Source organism: Telopea speciosissima, chromosome 3, assembly GCF_018873765.1.
Source record: "Telopea speciosissima isolate NSW1024214 ecotype Mountain lineage chromosome 3, Tspe_v1, whole genome shotgun sequence".
In the NCBI taxonomy this organism is placed as follows: Eukaryota; Viridiplantae; Streptophyta; class Magnoliopsida; order Proteales; family Proteaceae; genus Telopea; species Telopea speciosissima.
In genome coordinates this window covers 46,994,807-47,013,098 of record NC_057918.1, presented here as the reverse complement: position 1 = coordinate 47,013,098, position 18,292 = coordinate 46,994,807, and the positions used below count along the sequence as shown (strand labels likewise).

The window sequence follows — 18,292 nt, the reverse complement described above, 5'->3', positions numbered from 1 at the left end:
GTCCACATACGTGCGTATCGGCTTTAAAATCAGTTTTTACAACCTAGCCCTCTAACCAAACAGCCCCTAAGACTTATGTCTATATAATCAAAACCTTATTTACTATTCACTTCTCTACAACCTAAACGATTGAGACAAAGAAAAGAAAAAAAGAGGAAGAAGAGCAAGAGATTTTGGAGCTCATGTCCCTATCATTCTTTCTTCTTAAATTGAATCTCTTCCTACCTTCTTGTTGTACCATGCTCCATAACCCAAATACCTTGATGTTTGGAAGATATCCATGGTGGAATTTACCTACCATCTATGTAGAACCTAATCAAGACCAAAGCCCCAATTCCTAACCTCCTTCTATACCAAAATTCAAGATTTAAATTCTGAATAAAGCTTACTCTGTTTCAGTTCATGTTTTTTATGAAATTGAGCTTTAGATCATGGAATTGGAACTCAAACATACATGCATGTTCAAATCCTAAACCCTAACCCTATGTTAGCCTAATTACTAACCAATTTACATCTTTGATGTTTGAATTAAAGTAATTGATTCATGTTTCAGCCATGCATGGCTATTGTTTTAATTTAATTCAAAGAATCACTCATATGGCTGTACCCATCTTCAAAACCCCCAGTTTCCCTTGTAAATTGATCATTGTATGGTTCCAATTCATGATATGGTTCATGTGATCACCCTCCCATGATCAATTGGGAGAAATTCAACCAAAAACCCCCCATCAAAACCCCTTATTTCAGCCATGGCATCTTGCTGCAAAATCTCTGGTGGAAGTTCTGGTCGATTACTTCATCCAGCAGAGAATGCAATCTCAGTCTAGTTGCTCACTGCTATCCCAGGATGATGACCCGATCGACTACTTCATCATCCTGAGTTCCTGTCAAACTCATGATTGAGTCTTGGACTTTACCCAACCTAACTCTAAGGCAATCCTAGGACTCCACATGTACTTAGACACCTTCTAACACTTATGTATGGTTGGTTAATCATAGGACTTAACTTCTTGATCATCGAATCCTATCGGCAACTGATTCGAGGAATAATCTGACTTCACAATTGCAACCATAACAAGGTAAGTGGGGGTAGGCTTTGATTTCTTTTGGGAGTGTTTAAATCATTCTTAGATTTGTCTATTAGGAATCATATGCATATTTGGATTCCTGTTTTGTTTATGATATTTATTGATCCCATTATTTATGACTTATGGATGTGAATGATATGATGTGGAATGATTTGTAATATAAATCCTTGTGTTAGAATAGATGTCGTAGTCGGCTTGGAAACGAGAGGTATGGTGTGCCGTAGTATGGGATGCGGGAGTACTGTACACCTCATACTATACCATTTAGATTGCATATGGCTAGGAATGTCATTCCTTGGTGCTACAACCCTTACCAGCAGGGGTTCAGGTGTTGGGTGACCATAGCTCCTTGTCACTGAGGAGTGTGACGTATGCCTGGATGGGGTCCTAGCTATGATATCGGGGTCTACCCACGGGAAGGTATATAAAACTAACGACCGGTGTGCGCTCTATACAACAGTTGAGGTTACGTCTCGGGGAGGTTAAGAAGGAACCGAGAATGTTTCCCGAGTTGTTGGCGTAGCACAGACTTAGTGACTTAGGCATTTGTTTGTTAGGTGGAATTAAGATTTAAAATTAAATCCATGCATATAGGATTTTTGCTTTGTGTGTGAATGTGCTTGTGTGTGGTCTATCCTTTACTTACTGGGCTCGGTGGAGCTCACCCTTGTGGAATATTTTCTTTTAGATTATCTTGTAGGTGGATGTGATGGTAGCAGAAATGATTACTTTGAGGGGGAGGCTGATGACTACTGTGAACGTGTAGATGTGGACCCAGAAGGTTGTGACCCCAATCATGCGGATGATTAAGGTATCCTTGGAGAACAAGGACTGATGACATGGTGTTATCTTTATGTTTTCTTTTGCTAAACACCATCCTTTTTTTGTGGAAAAGTTTCCACTGTTTATATTTTAGAATAGTTGTATGTTGACCCCTCCTTGATGAAATGCCTATCCGCTTCAACATGCTTAGTACGATCATGTTGTACCGGGTTATGTGCAATGCTGATTGCAGCCTTGTTGTCACAGTACAACATCATAGGAAGACGAATAAGAACACCAAGGTCTTGTAGCAAGCCTTTGAGCCAAAGTAACTCACAAATGCCTTGTGCCATAGCACAAAATTCTGCTTCGGCACTCAAAAGAGCAACCACATTCTGCTTCTCGCTACGCCAAGTGACAAGATTGCCACCTACAAAAGAACAATACCCAGAGATAGACTTGCGATCTATAGAACCAGCCCAATCAGCATTAGTGTATGCCTCTATCCATAGGTGACCATGAGAAGACAAGAGAATGCCCTTTCCAGGAGCTGACTCCAGGTAGTAAAGGATACAAAGAACAGCCTCCATATGAGAAGAGTAGGGATCATGCATAAACTGACTCACAGTACTCACAGCAACAGCAATATTAGGACGTGTGTATGTGAGAGATAAATCAACTTCCCCACTAGTCTTTGGTACCGGCATTTATCAACAGGTTCACCCTCTTTTTCCTTGAGACGAACAGTAGCATCCATAGGAGTATCTGAAGGGTGACATCCTAACAAACCAGTTTCAGCCAATAAATCTAGGACATACTTCTTTTAGGAGAGAAAAATGCCTTTAGAAGATCTGGCAACCTCAATCCCAAGAAAGTACCGTAGCTTTCCTAGATCTTTAAGCTCAAACTCCTGCCCAAGAAAGGACTTCAACCGGCTGATCTCATCACCATCATTGCCAGTGACCACTATGTCATCAACGTAGACTATAAGAACAGTGAATTTTCCACCAACCCTCTTTATAAAGAGAGTGTGATCAGCATTACTCTGCTTATAGCCCACAGAAATCATGGCCTAGTAACCGGCCAAACCATGCTCAAGGTGACTGCTTTAGCCCATAAAGTGCACACTTCAATTTACACACCTTACCTTGGTTTTTATCACAAGAGAACCCTGGTGGAATGTCCATATACACTCCTCATCTAGTTCTCCATTGAAGAAAGCATTCTTCACATCCAACTGTTGCAATTCCTACCCAAGATTGACTGCACAAGATAGCAAAACCCGAACAGTATTCAGCTTTGCAATAGGGGCAAAGGTCTCCTGGTATCAATGTTGTATGTCTGGGTGAACCCCTTTGCCACGAGTCGTGCCATCCACCCCAACAGTTCTCTTCCCAGGTGGAAGAGCCACAAGCTCCCATGTGCTAGTTTTTTTTTAGGGCTTCCATTTCTTCCATCATTGCTACCTTCCACTTTCCATCTGATAGAGCTTCTTGCCAATTGTTAAGAATATGAAGAGAAGAAACAAAAGCACGAAAAGATGGAGAAAGGGAGTCATAAGAAACAACATGGGATATAGGATGCTTAGTGCAAGCCCTGACACCCTTGCAAATAGCAATAGGTAAATCAGGAGAAGTATTACCAGGTGGAGAGGCAGGTCCTGGAACCAGGTTCGGCAATTGGATGGGTATTGCTGCTATAGTTGGTTGAAGCTGCTTATGTTTCCTTGTATAAGTCTGCACATTAGATTCATTAATCATCCTCTGAAATTCACTAATGGTTTTCTGGACTGGAGTCTGAATTGGAGTTTGTTCCCCTTAAATAGGAATGTCAATAACATCATCTGGGATGGTCTCCTCCTATATAGGAACCTCTCCCCCTGAGACAGAGGGAGGACTAGGAGTAGGAGGAACAGGAACAGACTCATTGTAAACAGACTGTAGGGGAGGTTCTATGGTCAACACATCTTCACTAACACTCTCCCCCTGAAGAGGTGGGGACAAATAATAAGATACAATCTCATGAAAAACAACATCCATACTGACCAATGTACGTCTGGCAGGAGGATAATAGCACTTGTACGGTTGTACCCCATCTGGGTGGCAGAGTAACCTAAAAAAATGCAACGTAGATTACGAGGTTCAAGTTTACCAAGGGACCTAGTACCCCTGGCATAACAAACGTAGCCAAACACCCTAAGGGGAACAATAAAAGAAGAAGAGCCAAGGAATAGCTCGACAGGGGACTTGGAGTCAAGAACCGGACTGGGCAGCCTATTAATCAAATAGGCCGCAGTGAGGACAGCATCTCCCTAATAAAAAGAAGGAACATGTCGAGCAAACATAAGTGCTCTAGCCACCTCCAAGAGATGGCGGTTTTTCCTTTCAGCCACACCATTCTGGGCTGGAGTATCTACACAGCTGGTCGGATGTAAAATCCCATGGGCAGCAAGGTATCTTTGGAACTGACCTTCCATATACTCTGTCCCATTGTCACTTCTGAAGACTTTGAGAGGCATTAAATTGGGTCTGGACCATCTTGTGAAAATGGTGAAAACAGGAAAAAAAAACTTCAATTTTTGTGTGCATCAAGTAGACCCAAGTGAATCGGGAATAACAATCTATAAAAGTGGCATACCACCTATGACCAGAAAGAGAAGCTTTTCGACTAGGATCCCACACATCAGTATGAACCAATTGAAATAAGGAAGAAGACCTTTTATTAGAAATAGGATAGTTTGAACGTGTCTGTTTAGCCAAGACACAAGGCTTACAAAAAAAATCTTCTTTAATACAATTTTTTATTAATGCTAGAAATAAATGTGATAAAGTTCCTAAGGGGGGTGTCCTAGTCTAGAATGCCATTGGTGTACTTCAGAGGAGAAGGATGCAGGCTGACATAGCTGAGAAGGTAAAGCCTGTGTAACAAGAGGGTCACCATCAAGCAGGTACAATCCACCATGCACTTTACCCGATCCAATCGTCTTCCCCGAGTCCAAATCCTGAAAGACACAATGAGATGGAAAAAAGGTCATTTTACAATTCATATTTTTTGTAATACTACTAATAGATAGAAGGTTAGTAGTGAAATTGGGAATATGCAACACTAAAGACAAGGTAAGAGAAGGGGAACAACTAATGGATCCTTTCTTGGAAATAGATGAGACGGACCCATCAGCTATTTTAACCTTATCCTTGCCAGAAGTAGGGGAATAGGTATGAAAAAGGCTAGAAGAACTTGCCATGTGATCAGTGGCACCGGAGTCGATGATCCATTGAGTGGAGAGAACCGATGCACAGTGACCAGCAAAGGAAATACCTGAACGGGAAAAATGAGAACCTGATGGTGTGGAATAACTGGCAGTAAATGTAGTAGAGGCAGCGGAAGTCTTTAACATATGCCTGAGAGCCTGAAATTCTTCCTGGAAGAAAACTGGTTCAGCAGCGGGGGCTGTAGTTACACTTTCAGTGTGATTAGCCTTGCCTTTAGGTTTACCACGACCACGTTTGGTCTCAAAATCAGCAGGCTTCCCATGTAATTTCCAGCACTGAGCCTTAATGTGATATGGTCTGTTGCAATGGTCACACTTGATTAGCTCTCTTGCAGGGGCAGCAATAGTAGAAGCACTACTCTCAAGTATAGAATTGGAACCAGCAGCTTGTAGGGCAGATCTCTCAACTGTAGGAGTCAACATCATAGCAGCTCGACGTATCTCTTCAGTGTGAACATAAGAAAAGGCCAGCTCCAATGTTGGGCAAGGAATCCTACCAAGAACTTGCACTCGAATTGAATCATATTCAGCGTTAAGACCAGCCAAAAAATCATAAACTCGAAACTGGTCCACATACTTGGAATAGGCAGTAATGTCAGCAGGTGTAGAGGGCTGAAATCGAGCATAGTGATCCAATTGTTGCCACAAGCTCTTGAGGACAGCATAGTATTTGGTAACTGACAACTCCTTCTGAGTAGTGGTATGGAGTGTCGTCCGGATGTCATAAACTTGTGCATCATTCCCCAATTGTCCATAAATTTCCTTAGCAACAGCCCATATCTATGCGGCTGTTTCAAGGAGAAGGTCTTGACTGAAGAGTTCTTGAGGCATGGAGTTCAGAACGAAGGACATAACCATAGCATCATTGGCATTCCATCGAGCTTGAGAGGGGCCCTCTTCAGTGGGCTGTTTAGAGGTGCCATTAAGATGGCCACTGAGTCCTCTTCCAGTCACACAGTCAAAGAGAGAGATCTGGCCCACATTAGATAATTGGTGCCATCAAGTTTAACGGAAGCAGCATAAGGGAGGAATTCAGTCCTGGACTGACCACCTCCTTCAGAAGTAGCCGTGGTCACATCAGAGTCTGGCATAATGAAGATAATCCTTGGCAGAAAATCAGAAGTAAAAGCCTAGAAAATAAGGTCGAGTGATCCTCTTGGCAGCAAAAAAACCTTGAAAGTAATAGCAGCAACAAGCAGCCCTAACCCCCAAAAATCGATAAGGATCAGGGTTTTGAAAAACCCTAAAAGAGGAGATCGATTGGGGTTAGGGGTCTTCAAAAAAAAACTCGAAAGGGGCGGATAGTAATGTCAAGTCCTCCTTGAAGTAGTGTGAATGAGATCTTCAAAGATGAGCCCAAGCAAAGAACAGAAAACCCAAAAAACAATAAGAGTCAAGGTTTTCCAAAACCCTGAAGTTAGATCGATAATGGGTATAAGCTGCAAATAGGTTGAAATTTCTGTAATATTTAAAATCGATCTCCAAAAAGGAAAAAACAGCTTCCAAGGCAAAATAGAAGCTGATCTTCAAGAAGGGGAGATCTCCAAAAAATCGCAGGGACAAGGGCAGCAGCTATCGAACTTGTTATGCGATTAAACCATCTGTTGAAGAGGTTGGATTGAGGGCAGCATCTAGATCGTATGATCACCTCATTAGATCTGCCCTAGTGAGAGAAGAAAACCAAAAGAAAAGAAAGCAAAGGAGAAAGAGAAGATCGAGTGGAAGAAGATGGAAAAGAGGAACAATGGAAGGTAACGGGGTTTTGAAAACCTAGATCAGAGAAAGTGGCCCTAATACCATGTTAACAAAACAGGAAATAGGAGAATGCTTGATGATCAAACTGATCAACCAAGCCATATATTTATAATATGAAAGATTACATCATAGAGACAAAAATACCCCTAGCTATAGCCGACTTAACTAGGCAGCACAAACACTTAAATATAAAGCAGTAAAAAGACTAGAATACCCCCACGGTATTCTGGTGTACATTATTCAACAAGAAGAATTCCTCATGATGAGAAGACCCAAAATATAACCATTTTCTTTCGATCTAGCTCCAACCTTCGATACTGATTCCATATTTTCTTGAAAGTCACTTGCTTCTAATAATACAATTGATAGCAGCACGAAACAATTCCCACATCTTAGATCCATTATAGCCCAAGACTTTGAAGACCAGAAACTAAAACACCACTTAATGAATCTGGCAATACCCAGATGATTCCGAAACTCACCATAAAATGGGCTCCGGAGCAAACGGATGACACAGTGAGAAATGATGGACAGTCTCAACATTCTTTATAAAAAGCACACTCATGTATTTAGGTCTTCCTGACTTGTGCTGGGTTGAGATTCCTCTTTCAGATTAAAGAACCTGCTACCAATTACAGATTTTGTACTTGGGGTATAACGAAAAACGATAATGACAAAGAAGAAGAATAGGAAACGACAGTGCAAGCACGAGTTGCTCTCCTCACTTCACTCATTATGCAGAATAGAAAATAATACCCCCAATTCCTGAAATTAAAAACCTTTAAATAAAATAATGACCAAGATGCCGAAAGTATCCTCGTATGTAAGGGGATATCTCAACTCCTTATCATCCAACTTTTGTACGAGTCCCTCAAGTAATATAGAAAATATTGTCTATGTACAAGATGAGGATGGATTAGAAACAATAAATGAACCAAATGTATTTGGCACATCTCTTCAAATATAAATATTTAAAAAAATGAACAGAAACAATTTTATTGAGAAATCAAATCCCCAAAAACTTTACAAATATACTATGTGATTCTACCAAAAAAAACATGCAGGGAATAGTTTTTACAGATTGAAAGCATAAAGATACAGGCTCAACCTCTACTCATTGTAGAACTCACCCAATATTCTCCGCACCTGAAAGGTTTTGAAAAGCAACACCAGCAACCTTGTCACCCATTATCGCAGGGCCTCCACTGTTCCCCGGGTTGATGGCTGCATCAATCTGAATGGCCATCAGCTGGGTTGCACCATGGACATATTGTGTAGGCTCAACTCTAGATACAACGCCTTTGGTAACAGAGATGTTGTCCCCACCTGCAGCCAGGAAAGGAAACTAAATAATTTTGCATCTGTAAAAGTACAACCACATACTGTACTATAAGACCTATTCCAAAATGCACAACTAACCAAAGAGTGGAGATTAAGGGCATTCCATGGTTGCAATTTTTCCATCCATATTAAGTAAGATATGCATGTTGAATAGAACTCTCCTTAATAACTTACTGAGTCATACGAAATAGAGGGTTCCAAAAGCATATAACAGGGCTGGAGAGCCAAAATACTCAACGAGAGTTCTATGGCAATCATCTTCATACAGGAGCACATCATAAGGTCAATGTTGTCTTCTTTTAACAGGTAAAATAGAACATGTTTTTTGTGGAAATAGAAGTGGTGTGGACATAGTAGTGGATAAAGATTTAAAAATTATGTGGTGGATGTTAAAAGATTTGGAGATAGGATTATATCCATCAAGTTTGTGTTGGAGAAAGAGGTTGTCAACATGATGTAGATCGAAATATGAAGAAAAAAAAATTCAAAACACTGTTCACGGTACTGTTCACATGAACATTGTCACAGCCCCCATCAAACCAGATTCTAATGGGCCAGGACTGGACCAGCTCGAGCTAGCCTAGCAGGACCAGATCAAGCCAGCCCAGCAGGCCTTCTAGAAGACCCAAGATTGTGCCTCAAGATTTTGACAAGGCTGGTCTTTGACCAGTCAAATCCTAGTTTCTTAGTTTCTAATTTATTAGTTACTAATTTGATTATTCTTGCATGTTTAGAAGGCTGGATTATAAAGCCTTTAGTAGTTTCTAATTTCAGCTAGTTTCTATTTTCATTCAGTTCCTATTTTCATAAGTTGCAGTTTGCTTGCTTGAGATGCCAAAAAAAATAAACAATTTCAGTTATCCAATTTGTTCTTCTTTTATTGTGATTTTTTTTTTTTTTTTTTTTTTTTTTTTGGTGAATAAAAATTCATTACCAAAGAGAGAATACAAGAAGCCCCAAGAATTCAGGCGGAGAAAAGAAAAGAAGAGATCCTACAATACATAGGGCTAACCAACCCCCTAGGGGGAAGGGGAGAGAAGAGAAGAAGGGAGACCCCAGGAAGCAACAATGAGCTTGTTCCTTGGGGAGTTCACCCAAGGGAGAGGGGGGAGGGGGAGAAGGATTTGAAGCTAACATCCAAAGAGATGGAATCCCAAATCTGTCTAAAAGACCTAGAGTTGGTAGTCCATCTCCTAATGTTGCGCTCCATCCAATGTGAAATGGTAGCTCCAAAAGCCAACAAGCCAATTCTATCACAATGCGAGGAACCCCCAAAAGAATGGATGATCCACTTCCACTCTCTCTGAAAAGGCAGAATCATTTTTCATTATTTTGTTGGTCCTGGCTGCAATCGATCTCTCGCTAGTTTCCCTGGTTTGAGGTCGAGTTTCCATTATTTGGTATCAGATCCATCGAAGGACAGCAGACGGAGTTGACAGTTGTTGAATCCTACTTCCTATTGAAGGTTGATTGTGCACATCTGATTCGACAACTCTACCAAACTCGTGGACAAGTTTTTTTTTTTCAAGAAGGAGAGACTTGATGCAGATCAAAGCATGAAGAACAGGACAAAAACAGATTTCAAAAACAAGTTACTGTTCACGTGAACATTGTTGTGGGTCCCAGCTTAGATCATGTGTACTCCTATTCGAGAAGCCTTGGACAGCAAGATACTCCAGGATCGATGGGATAGCTTTTAGAAGATTGAAGACCAAGTTAGCTTCCTTTTTAGCAAGGATCTAATTTCTATTTTTGAGATTATTTGTTTCTAATTTAAAAGTTTCTATTTTAGAAACCTTGTCAAAGTTAGAGTTTCTATTTTAGTTGCTTAGCTTTTATTTAGAAGTTTCTATTTTATGGGTTTTATGAATAGTGGTTTCCTTTTCTAGGATTCTTTAGTTTCTTACTTAGATGAGGAATGGGTTACTTTGTAATTAGGTTATTATAAATAAAAATATGAGGATGAGCAGAAAAGGACAGAGATTGAAGAGAAAAGAGTTATGGTTGAAGCTGTGAGACGCGGCAACGGTGAGAGGATGATGTGGGCTGAGAGAGCTGACCCTATCCTCCCCCCCCCCCCCTTCTATATCCCTTTATTCATCTTCTTATCCTTTTATGTTTTTCCTTTCATATGTAACAGAAAAACAGCAATAAAAAAAAAAGTTTTAGTAATTTAATTTTTTTCCTATTGTTGTATTGATCCTGCTGCAATCGCTCTCCCGCTGGTGTCCCTGGTTCGAGGTCGACTTTTGCATTACAACATAATTAGTGCTTACACACCTCAAGTAGGATTGGATGAAAGTAGTAAGTTACAATCGTGGGAACTCATGGATGGTTTAGTGCAAAGTTTTAGTCAAGGGGAAAAGATTATTATAGGGGATAATCTGGATGGACATATTGGGAGAGATCGTAGAGGTTATGAAGGGGTACATGGAGGTCATGGTTTTGGCTAGAGGAATGAGGAGGGGATCTCCATTTTAAATTTTGTTGTGGCTTATGATTTATCCATTGTAAACACTTACTTGGCAAAGAGAGAGGAGCATTTATGTGAAACCCGGTCAAATTTCCGAATAAATTTGAACTTTTGGAATCTGTGTGATTTCAAGTTCTGGTTCAACTTTGCCCATACTAGCCTCTAAGTTGTGGGCCGTCTTGATTAAGAAATTCAGACCTATCTCATGACTCGTCTGTAAAGGCATTCCGATCAGCCAACTACCGTGGCCTTAAATGAGTCTGAGGTGTCTAGCGAAAGACAACACATAAGCGTGGCATGCTGGATTGATGGCCTGCGAAGCCCCTCTCTGTCTTAAGCCGAATCTCAGGTAAGAATCCCATTTTATATGTATATATGTTGTATTTTTAATTAATTAGTGTATTAGGGGCAGAATAGTAATTTTTACCTTGTGGGACCCCGCACCAGAGCTACCTGTGTCTGGTCTGCTGGCTGGACAGACTGCAGGACCTCCCCCTTAATTAAACTCAATGTAAGTATAATTTAAAATATATTTATATAACGTTTTGTACGATCAAATACGGTTAGAAGGGTATTTTAGTAAAATTGACCCCGTGGGACCCAGTTCCCCAGTGGGGAATGTGGTTCCGGACAGTTACCCGTATCCGGATCATCCCTGATGTCGCATGACATCGATCTGTATCTAGAATAAGGTAATAAATACAAAAGAATCAATTTTAGAAATAATTTATAACCAAATGACCATTCTGCCCCTTAGTGGTTAAGTATCCTATATATATATATAACTTCTCTTATACTATTTACAAAACACATTACAAGTTAATGAAGCTGAAAAATTCGTTCCAGCTTGGAGAAGGAAGAAAGAAAAGGGAAAAGAGAAGAGAAGAAGAGAGAACAAGGGCTGCTCTTGAAGGCTTACCTCCCACAACCGAACCTGAACTTGAATCTCCATTAGAAGTGCTTCCAGCACCTGTTCTGCCTCTAATTTCTGGTAAGCCCTGAGAACCCTTGTTGTATCCTTCTCTTTCTCCTCTAAGTTTAGTTTATTTTTAGTCTAAATACACCTAAGATGGCTGGACTCCATTAAAGCTTCAAAGTTAAGCTTGAATAATTAGATTTTGTTGTGAGATTGGGCTATTCTAACTAATTCCAGCCCAATCAGACCTGAAATTGAGTGTTAAACTCTAATCAAACCTTCAATGTTGAAGCTATTACTTGTATAGTAAACCCTAACCTAACTAATTTAGGTTTAATTGAAGATATTCCTAAATTAACTAACTATTTATGAAATTGAACACCTAAAATAGATTGACCCACCTTGAATTAATGTTAAAACTCCTAATTTGGGCCATACATGCAAAGATCTAGCCAATTGAAGCAAAACCCCCAAATTCGGACACTGACCCGGATGCTGTTGCAGGCCCAGGGGCGGTTGACCGGCTCCCTGGAAGTCTGCATCCGGCTCCCCCATTTTTGTGCCCTTATGACCTAAACCCCTTGGGACTTGACCTTGGACCATCCCAGAACCTATTACATGGTGTTTGGTATGTTGTTTAAGGCTGTTTCTACTGTTTTCTAGTCGATTTGTTGGATTGTTGGTGGGTAACTGACCTAGAATTCCTTCTATAACTAATCTATAATATTTTTGTCTCATATTTAGGATCTGTCTTAGTCCTTTTCGCCGCTATTGGAGTTTATTCACCTAGGCTAGCTACAACTACAAGTAAGGGGATTCGACCTTAATTTCCTGCGTGTTTATCACATTAATTTCAACTTTATGCTGAATGCCATGCTCATGCATCATTACCTCTATACCTGGAACATGTAGTTTTCTAGCTTTTATTTAATGCATTAGACTGCATATAAAATAGGTTGCACAAAGACATACTGCATTGCATTTGCATTGATTATTTATATGATGTGAATTTATGATGATGGAATTTGGTAATTTATAACTCAGATCATGCTTGTCTCATCATTTTAGCTTATACTCAAGCAAGGGATATTCATTACCTAAGATCTGCGCCCTTACCAACAGGGGAAAGGTGTTGACAACCCGTGGCGAGACCGATGTGTTAGTTCCTGGATGCCATCTTACGTCCCAGTATTAGCGGGTCCCTATTTCTGCGTGGGAATAAACAGCGGGGTTGGTCATTTGGGGGTCTGTCGAGTCCGATGTGTCGCTTCCGAACGGCGGGTCCTCACCGGTGGTAGAATGGTTTCGCTCGGGTGGCCAGAAGGATTAGTTCCGGACCGAGGTTAGCATCTACCACTAGTAGTAGTACTTATACCCCATGAGACTTAGTATCTCGTCTTGAGAACATGTTAGTTTAGCACACGCATCACGGATTTATTGTGTTTGTATCGTGTACCCCCTTACCTGGACTCGATTGAGAGCTCACCTGTGGATATCCTTATTTTTCAGGTGATTTTGTTACTTAATGTTGGATTTGCGCGCTGGAGTTTGAAGTGCACGATACTTCGTGTGCACGTGATGATTGGGCAACCTCCTGATCTTGGCCTGATAGTCCAGGCTACCTCTCCACTCTTTTATGCTTTATAAATGCTTTATATAGTTATAGAATAGTTTCTTGTATACTTTTACTCTGTACTACCTTTGAGAACTGTATAGTTGTATCACAAGCCTTATCATTTATATAAATGAAATATCATTTAGACTTCTCTTACTAATGATGTTATCTCTATTAATTAAATTGTTTCCGCTGCCTCTAATTACTGTATCTATGAGCAATGATTGTGAATAGGGTACTGCACTTGTGATCCTTGGGGATTGGTTGGATGTCAGAGACATCCCGCCACACTTGGCCCTTAATAACCGGGCCGGGGTGTGACAATTTAGTTACCTACAAAAGTGGGCATCATAGTAGGTAAATAGATTTCTTCCTAACTAGAAGATCCGGTAGATGGTTATGTAACGACTGTAAAGTTATACCAGGAGAGAGCCTAACGTCACAACATAGATTAGTGGGCATGGATATGTGCCTCATTATGCAGAACCATAAGATAGGAGAGCTTATTTTCCCTAAGATAAGGTGTTGAAGCTTAAAAGGAGATAACTTGAATTCTTTTTTAGATAAGGTGGTCAAACAAGGGAAGCGGGACTCTTAGGGAGACACTAATACTATGTGGAACAAGATGATTACTTGTATCAATAAGGTTGCTAAAGATGTCGTTGGGGAATCGAAAGGAAAATGTCATTCCCCTAGGGAGACTTGGTGGTGGGATGATGAGGTTCAAGTAGCCATTAAGACTAAGAGAGCTAGTCTTAAGACATGGCAAAGGACCAAGGATGTAGATATTCAAAAAAAGTATAAAATTCTCATAAATGAAACTAGGAAGATTGTGGGGAAAGCAGGGGCAAGAAATATGATGATCTTTAAAATAGCCTGACACCAAGGAAGGGAAAAAAAAGCTATATATAAGATAGCTAAAATAAGGGAAAGAGAGAGTAGAAATTTTGACCATGTTAGATGTATTAAAAATGAAGATGGTAGAGTACTTATAAAGGATGAAGACATTAAGGAGAGATGGAAAGCGTATTTCTACAACCTACTAAATGAGGATCTTTTAAGTAATAACAACTTCCAGTCTGGCCTTTCAAGCCCTACCAACCTACTGCCCAGCCACCCCAGGCCTTGTCGTTCGCTGCCATAGTTCGAGAACTCTCGCCGAGTTTCTCGGTTTTTGGAAAAGCCGAGACGAGACTGCCTACGAGTCTCTAAAGTGCAATATCTCGGTTGGATCTCGGTTTCGACCCATTATTTTAACCCACCTACCACTTAAATACCTTACCTAATTGGACAAAACTCGACATATCTCGGCGAGATCTTGGATCTCGGGTCCAGATCTCAGGTTGACCCAAAGTTGAGGCTTCGAGTTGAAGAAAAAAAAATGCACCAACTCGGCAAGATCTCGGCGAGATCTCGACTCGTCTCGATTTTTCCAAGAGTCGAGTTGGTACCAAGACCCGAGTTTTAGTACCTTGTTCGCTGCTAGCTCCGTTGGGCCCTTACCACATCTCCACCTGGCCCCCTAGGACCCTGTCGCACCTCCAATGGCCTTCCCAGGCCCTGCTGCTTGCTGCTAGGCCCTGCAGCTCACTGCCACTCGCTGCTAGGCCCCTTGGCCTCTACCTCGAGCACCTCAGCGCCCTTATATATCTTGCACCTTCATCACGGGAATATTATTTTGCATGCTTCTGATACGGTAGAAACATCCATGACCCTCTTTACTCTTTGCATTCATTTTTCAGTTTCCTATTACTTGCTTGTGATTCCTTTGAATAATAAATCCCCAGAAAGGAATACCGTGGAACTCATAAGGGATCTACGTGTCTATGTATCACTCCCCGACTGAGTAACGATACTGGCATTCTCCTTGGGAGGACTTGGGGGCAGTGAGGAGAATCGTTTTGGGACTCATAGCCATAAGCCATCCCTCCAGCCGAGTCCAACAAAGTAATGGGTCTAATTACCTTGCCATGTCAAGGGCTTGTCTACTCACTATTTGTGATAATCATTTTCAGGGTACCTGACGGGTGACACCCCTATGCCACAAGAAGGCACTGCAAAGAATACTTGTTTGGCCAATGATGCACTGTATATGTCCTTTTTCCTCAATTCCATGGAACCTACAATCAGCTCTAGCTTTGTTCTTATGATTTCTCCAAAGGAGTTACGGGATGTCGTGCAACAGACTTATGCCCAGACTAGTAATTATGCACAAATCTAAGAGCTCCGTCTACAGGTTCGCGAGACCACACAGAAGGATTTGTCTCTTACAGCTTACTATGCTGCTCTCAATGCTCTCTAACAGCAGTTGGATGGACTTCTATCACCTTATTCCCATGGCTTGTACTACAGATGCCACTGACTTTCAGCGTGAACGTGAGCATGAGATGGAACAGCTCTATGATTTTCTTACCGGTTTGAATCTGGAGTATGATCAGATTCGTGTTCAGTATCTTGGTAGAGACAAGTTCCCAACACTCCTTCAGTCATATAACTTATTTCAACATGAAGACTGCCGCCGGTCTTTCATGATGCCTGCAATTGCTCCTACTCGCTCAGCTCTGGTTTGTACTCCTGCAAGCATGGACTCTTCCAATGCTAAACCTGCTCCCATAGCAAGAGAGCCGATCAAATGTGACTACTGTAGCAGACCCCACCACACCTGTGAGACTATTGTAAACTACATGGTCTTCCTTAAGGCGATCGTGGTGGGAAACAAGGTTCTACTCACTCCTAGGCACATCTCTCTGAGACTACACTCTACAGTTACCTCTCAGCTTATGCCTGCACCTCCTATGCCCGCCTCTGCATCTTCAGTGCCTTTCTCTTTGGAACAGCTACTAGCTCTCCAGCGCATGATGTCTCAAATTGGAACTATTCCATCTACACCTAACCCTACATCTGCTTCTCACATTTCCCAATCAGGTATTTTTCATGTCTCTTCTGGTTCCAGTCCTTCCTGGCTTCTTGATTCAGGAGTTTCAGATCATATGACTCATTCCTCAAACCTGTTTTGTTCTAAGCTTCCTTGTTTGGGTAAGGAGTAAGGACAAGGTTTGAGTGGTTGTTGGGTCCCTATAATCCATTTTTGGTGAAGGTTCAGTTAAATGTTCCCCTACTATATCCTTCTCCTCAGTTTTATATGTTCCTAATCTTTGTGCGAATTTGCTTTCCATTTATCGTCTCACAGTTGAACTAAATTGTTGCATCTCATTTTATTCCACCTACTATGTTTTTCAGGATCTGGTGACAGGAGCAACGATTGAATATGGTAGGGTATGGGAAGGACTGTACTATCTGGATCCGGGTCTTACTGCTATGCCTCCACAACTTTCTGCTCATACTCTTCCGACCGATAGTTTTCTCCAACAAGTACACTGATGGCACCAGCGTCTTGGTCATCCTTCTTTCTGTACGTTGGGTTTAATGTTTCCCTCTTTAATAAAGGACAGTAGTCCAGACAAATTGCACTGTGAAACTTGTGAGTTGGCCAAACATACCCGTACTTTTTATTCCCCAATTTTATTTTATTTTTTGGTGAATACAAAATTCATTACCAAAACTCCAAAGGCAGGGAGGAAGAAAAAGGGGGGGAATACACAGGGGAAAGAGAAAGGGGAGGGGAACTATACAAAACACAAGCCACAGGCCTAGGAAGCCTGGTTAGGAGAACGAAAGAGAGAAGAATCTAAGCCCCAAGTAAAAACAATGTGCCTGTTCCTTGGGGAGTCTACAAGGGATCTATGGGGAAGCATATGAAGTCTAGAGCTAACATCGAAAAAGATGGCTTTCTAAATCAGGTCAATGGACCAGGAGTTGGAAGTCCATCTACGAAGATTCCGCTCCATCCAGATGTGTGAGATAGTAGCCCCAAACACAAGCTTGCCAACAGTGTCGCAAATAGAGCTACCAGAAAAGGACATATCGAGCCAAAGCCACTCCGGGCGAAGGGAAGGGCCATCTACTTCGGGGCCAAATGGGCTGCAAAGCTTTTTTCCAGATAGAGGAGGCTAGGGGGCCAGAAAAGAAAAGGTTATCTACGACCTCAAAACTGTTCCAACAAAGGATACAGGAGGGGGAGACAGGGATGTGGTGGTGAATGAGGAGGGCTTGGATGGGGAGGCAAAGGTTTAGGGTTCTCCAGACATTGAAAGAGTGTCTAGGAATGAGGCCTTTGAACCAAACAAGATTGCGCCAGAGGACAGATGGGCTGGGGGGTCTAACAAAATCCCAAGCAGAGCGGGAGCTAAAGATACCATTGGGGGAGCCAGGTTACTTTGTCCGCATGAGAGGGGTGGGGGGAAGGGGGAGAGAGGCCCAAACCATAGTGAGACCGGGGGGAAGGGGAAGGGGGGACCAGGAGCCATGAGAGAGGGGTAGATTTGGGGATACAAGAAGAGTAGACCCCACGGACACCTAAGATGTTGTAAAGGACTCTAGGAGGATGCCAAGGATCAAGCCAGAGGAAGTTGGAGGTACTATTAGCAATCACTGAGGAAGTGGCACTAAGGGCAAGGGGACGAAGGAGAAGGATTTTGCACCAGAACTAGGAGGGGTCCACAGGCTGGGGAACAGTCCAGATGGAATCATTTTTGAGGAGGTAAGAGTATACCTAATTAACCTAAATTGAATCCTGCTTGGAGGAGATTTTCCAGATCAGCTTGAGCAGGCCAACAATATTGTAATCACGGATGCGACGGATGCCAAGGCCTCCTACAGATTTGGGCCGGTAGATTGCTGCCCAGCTAATCGGGTGGAGGAATTTAGAGGACTCTTGGCCTTTCCAAAGGAAAGCACATAAGAGAAATTTCATAGCTTTGATTGTGGATTACAGAAGCCCATAGATACTGCACCAGTAGAAGTAAGAGGATTGGACAACGGATTTGATCAAGACAATCATACCCGTATAGGAAAGGAGTTTGCCCTTCCAAAGCTGAAGCCTCTTGCAGATAAGATCTAACATAGGGGTGCAATGATGACTAGTCAGCCTGGTAGGAATAACGGGGAGACCAAGTTATTTCACAGGAAGGGACACGAGGTAAAACCCAGTCAAACTGAGAAAGGTGGCTTT

At 41.8% G+C, this 18,292-nt stretch overlaps 1 protein-coding gene across 3 annotated transcripts in view; it reads right to left on the bottom strand.

Moving 5' to 3' along the window:
- The window catches only part of LOC122656403 (protease Do-like 10, mitochondrial), a 91,316-nt gene that overhangs the window by 51,721 nt on the left and 21,303 nt on the right, over positions 1-18,292 (bottom strand). For all 3 annotated transcript variants that reach the window (XM_043850892.1, XM_043850893.1, XM_043850895.1), the window contains one exon: positions 8,007-8,202. In XM_043850892.1, the coding sequence (XP_043706827.1) occupies positions 8,007-8,202 (196 nt within the window). The remainder of the gene's footprint in view (positions 1-8,006; positions 8,203-18,292) is intronic.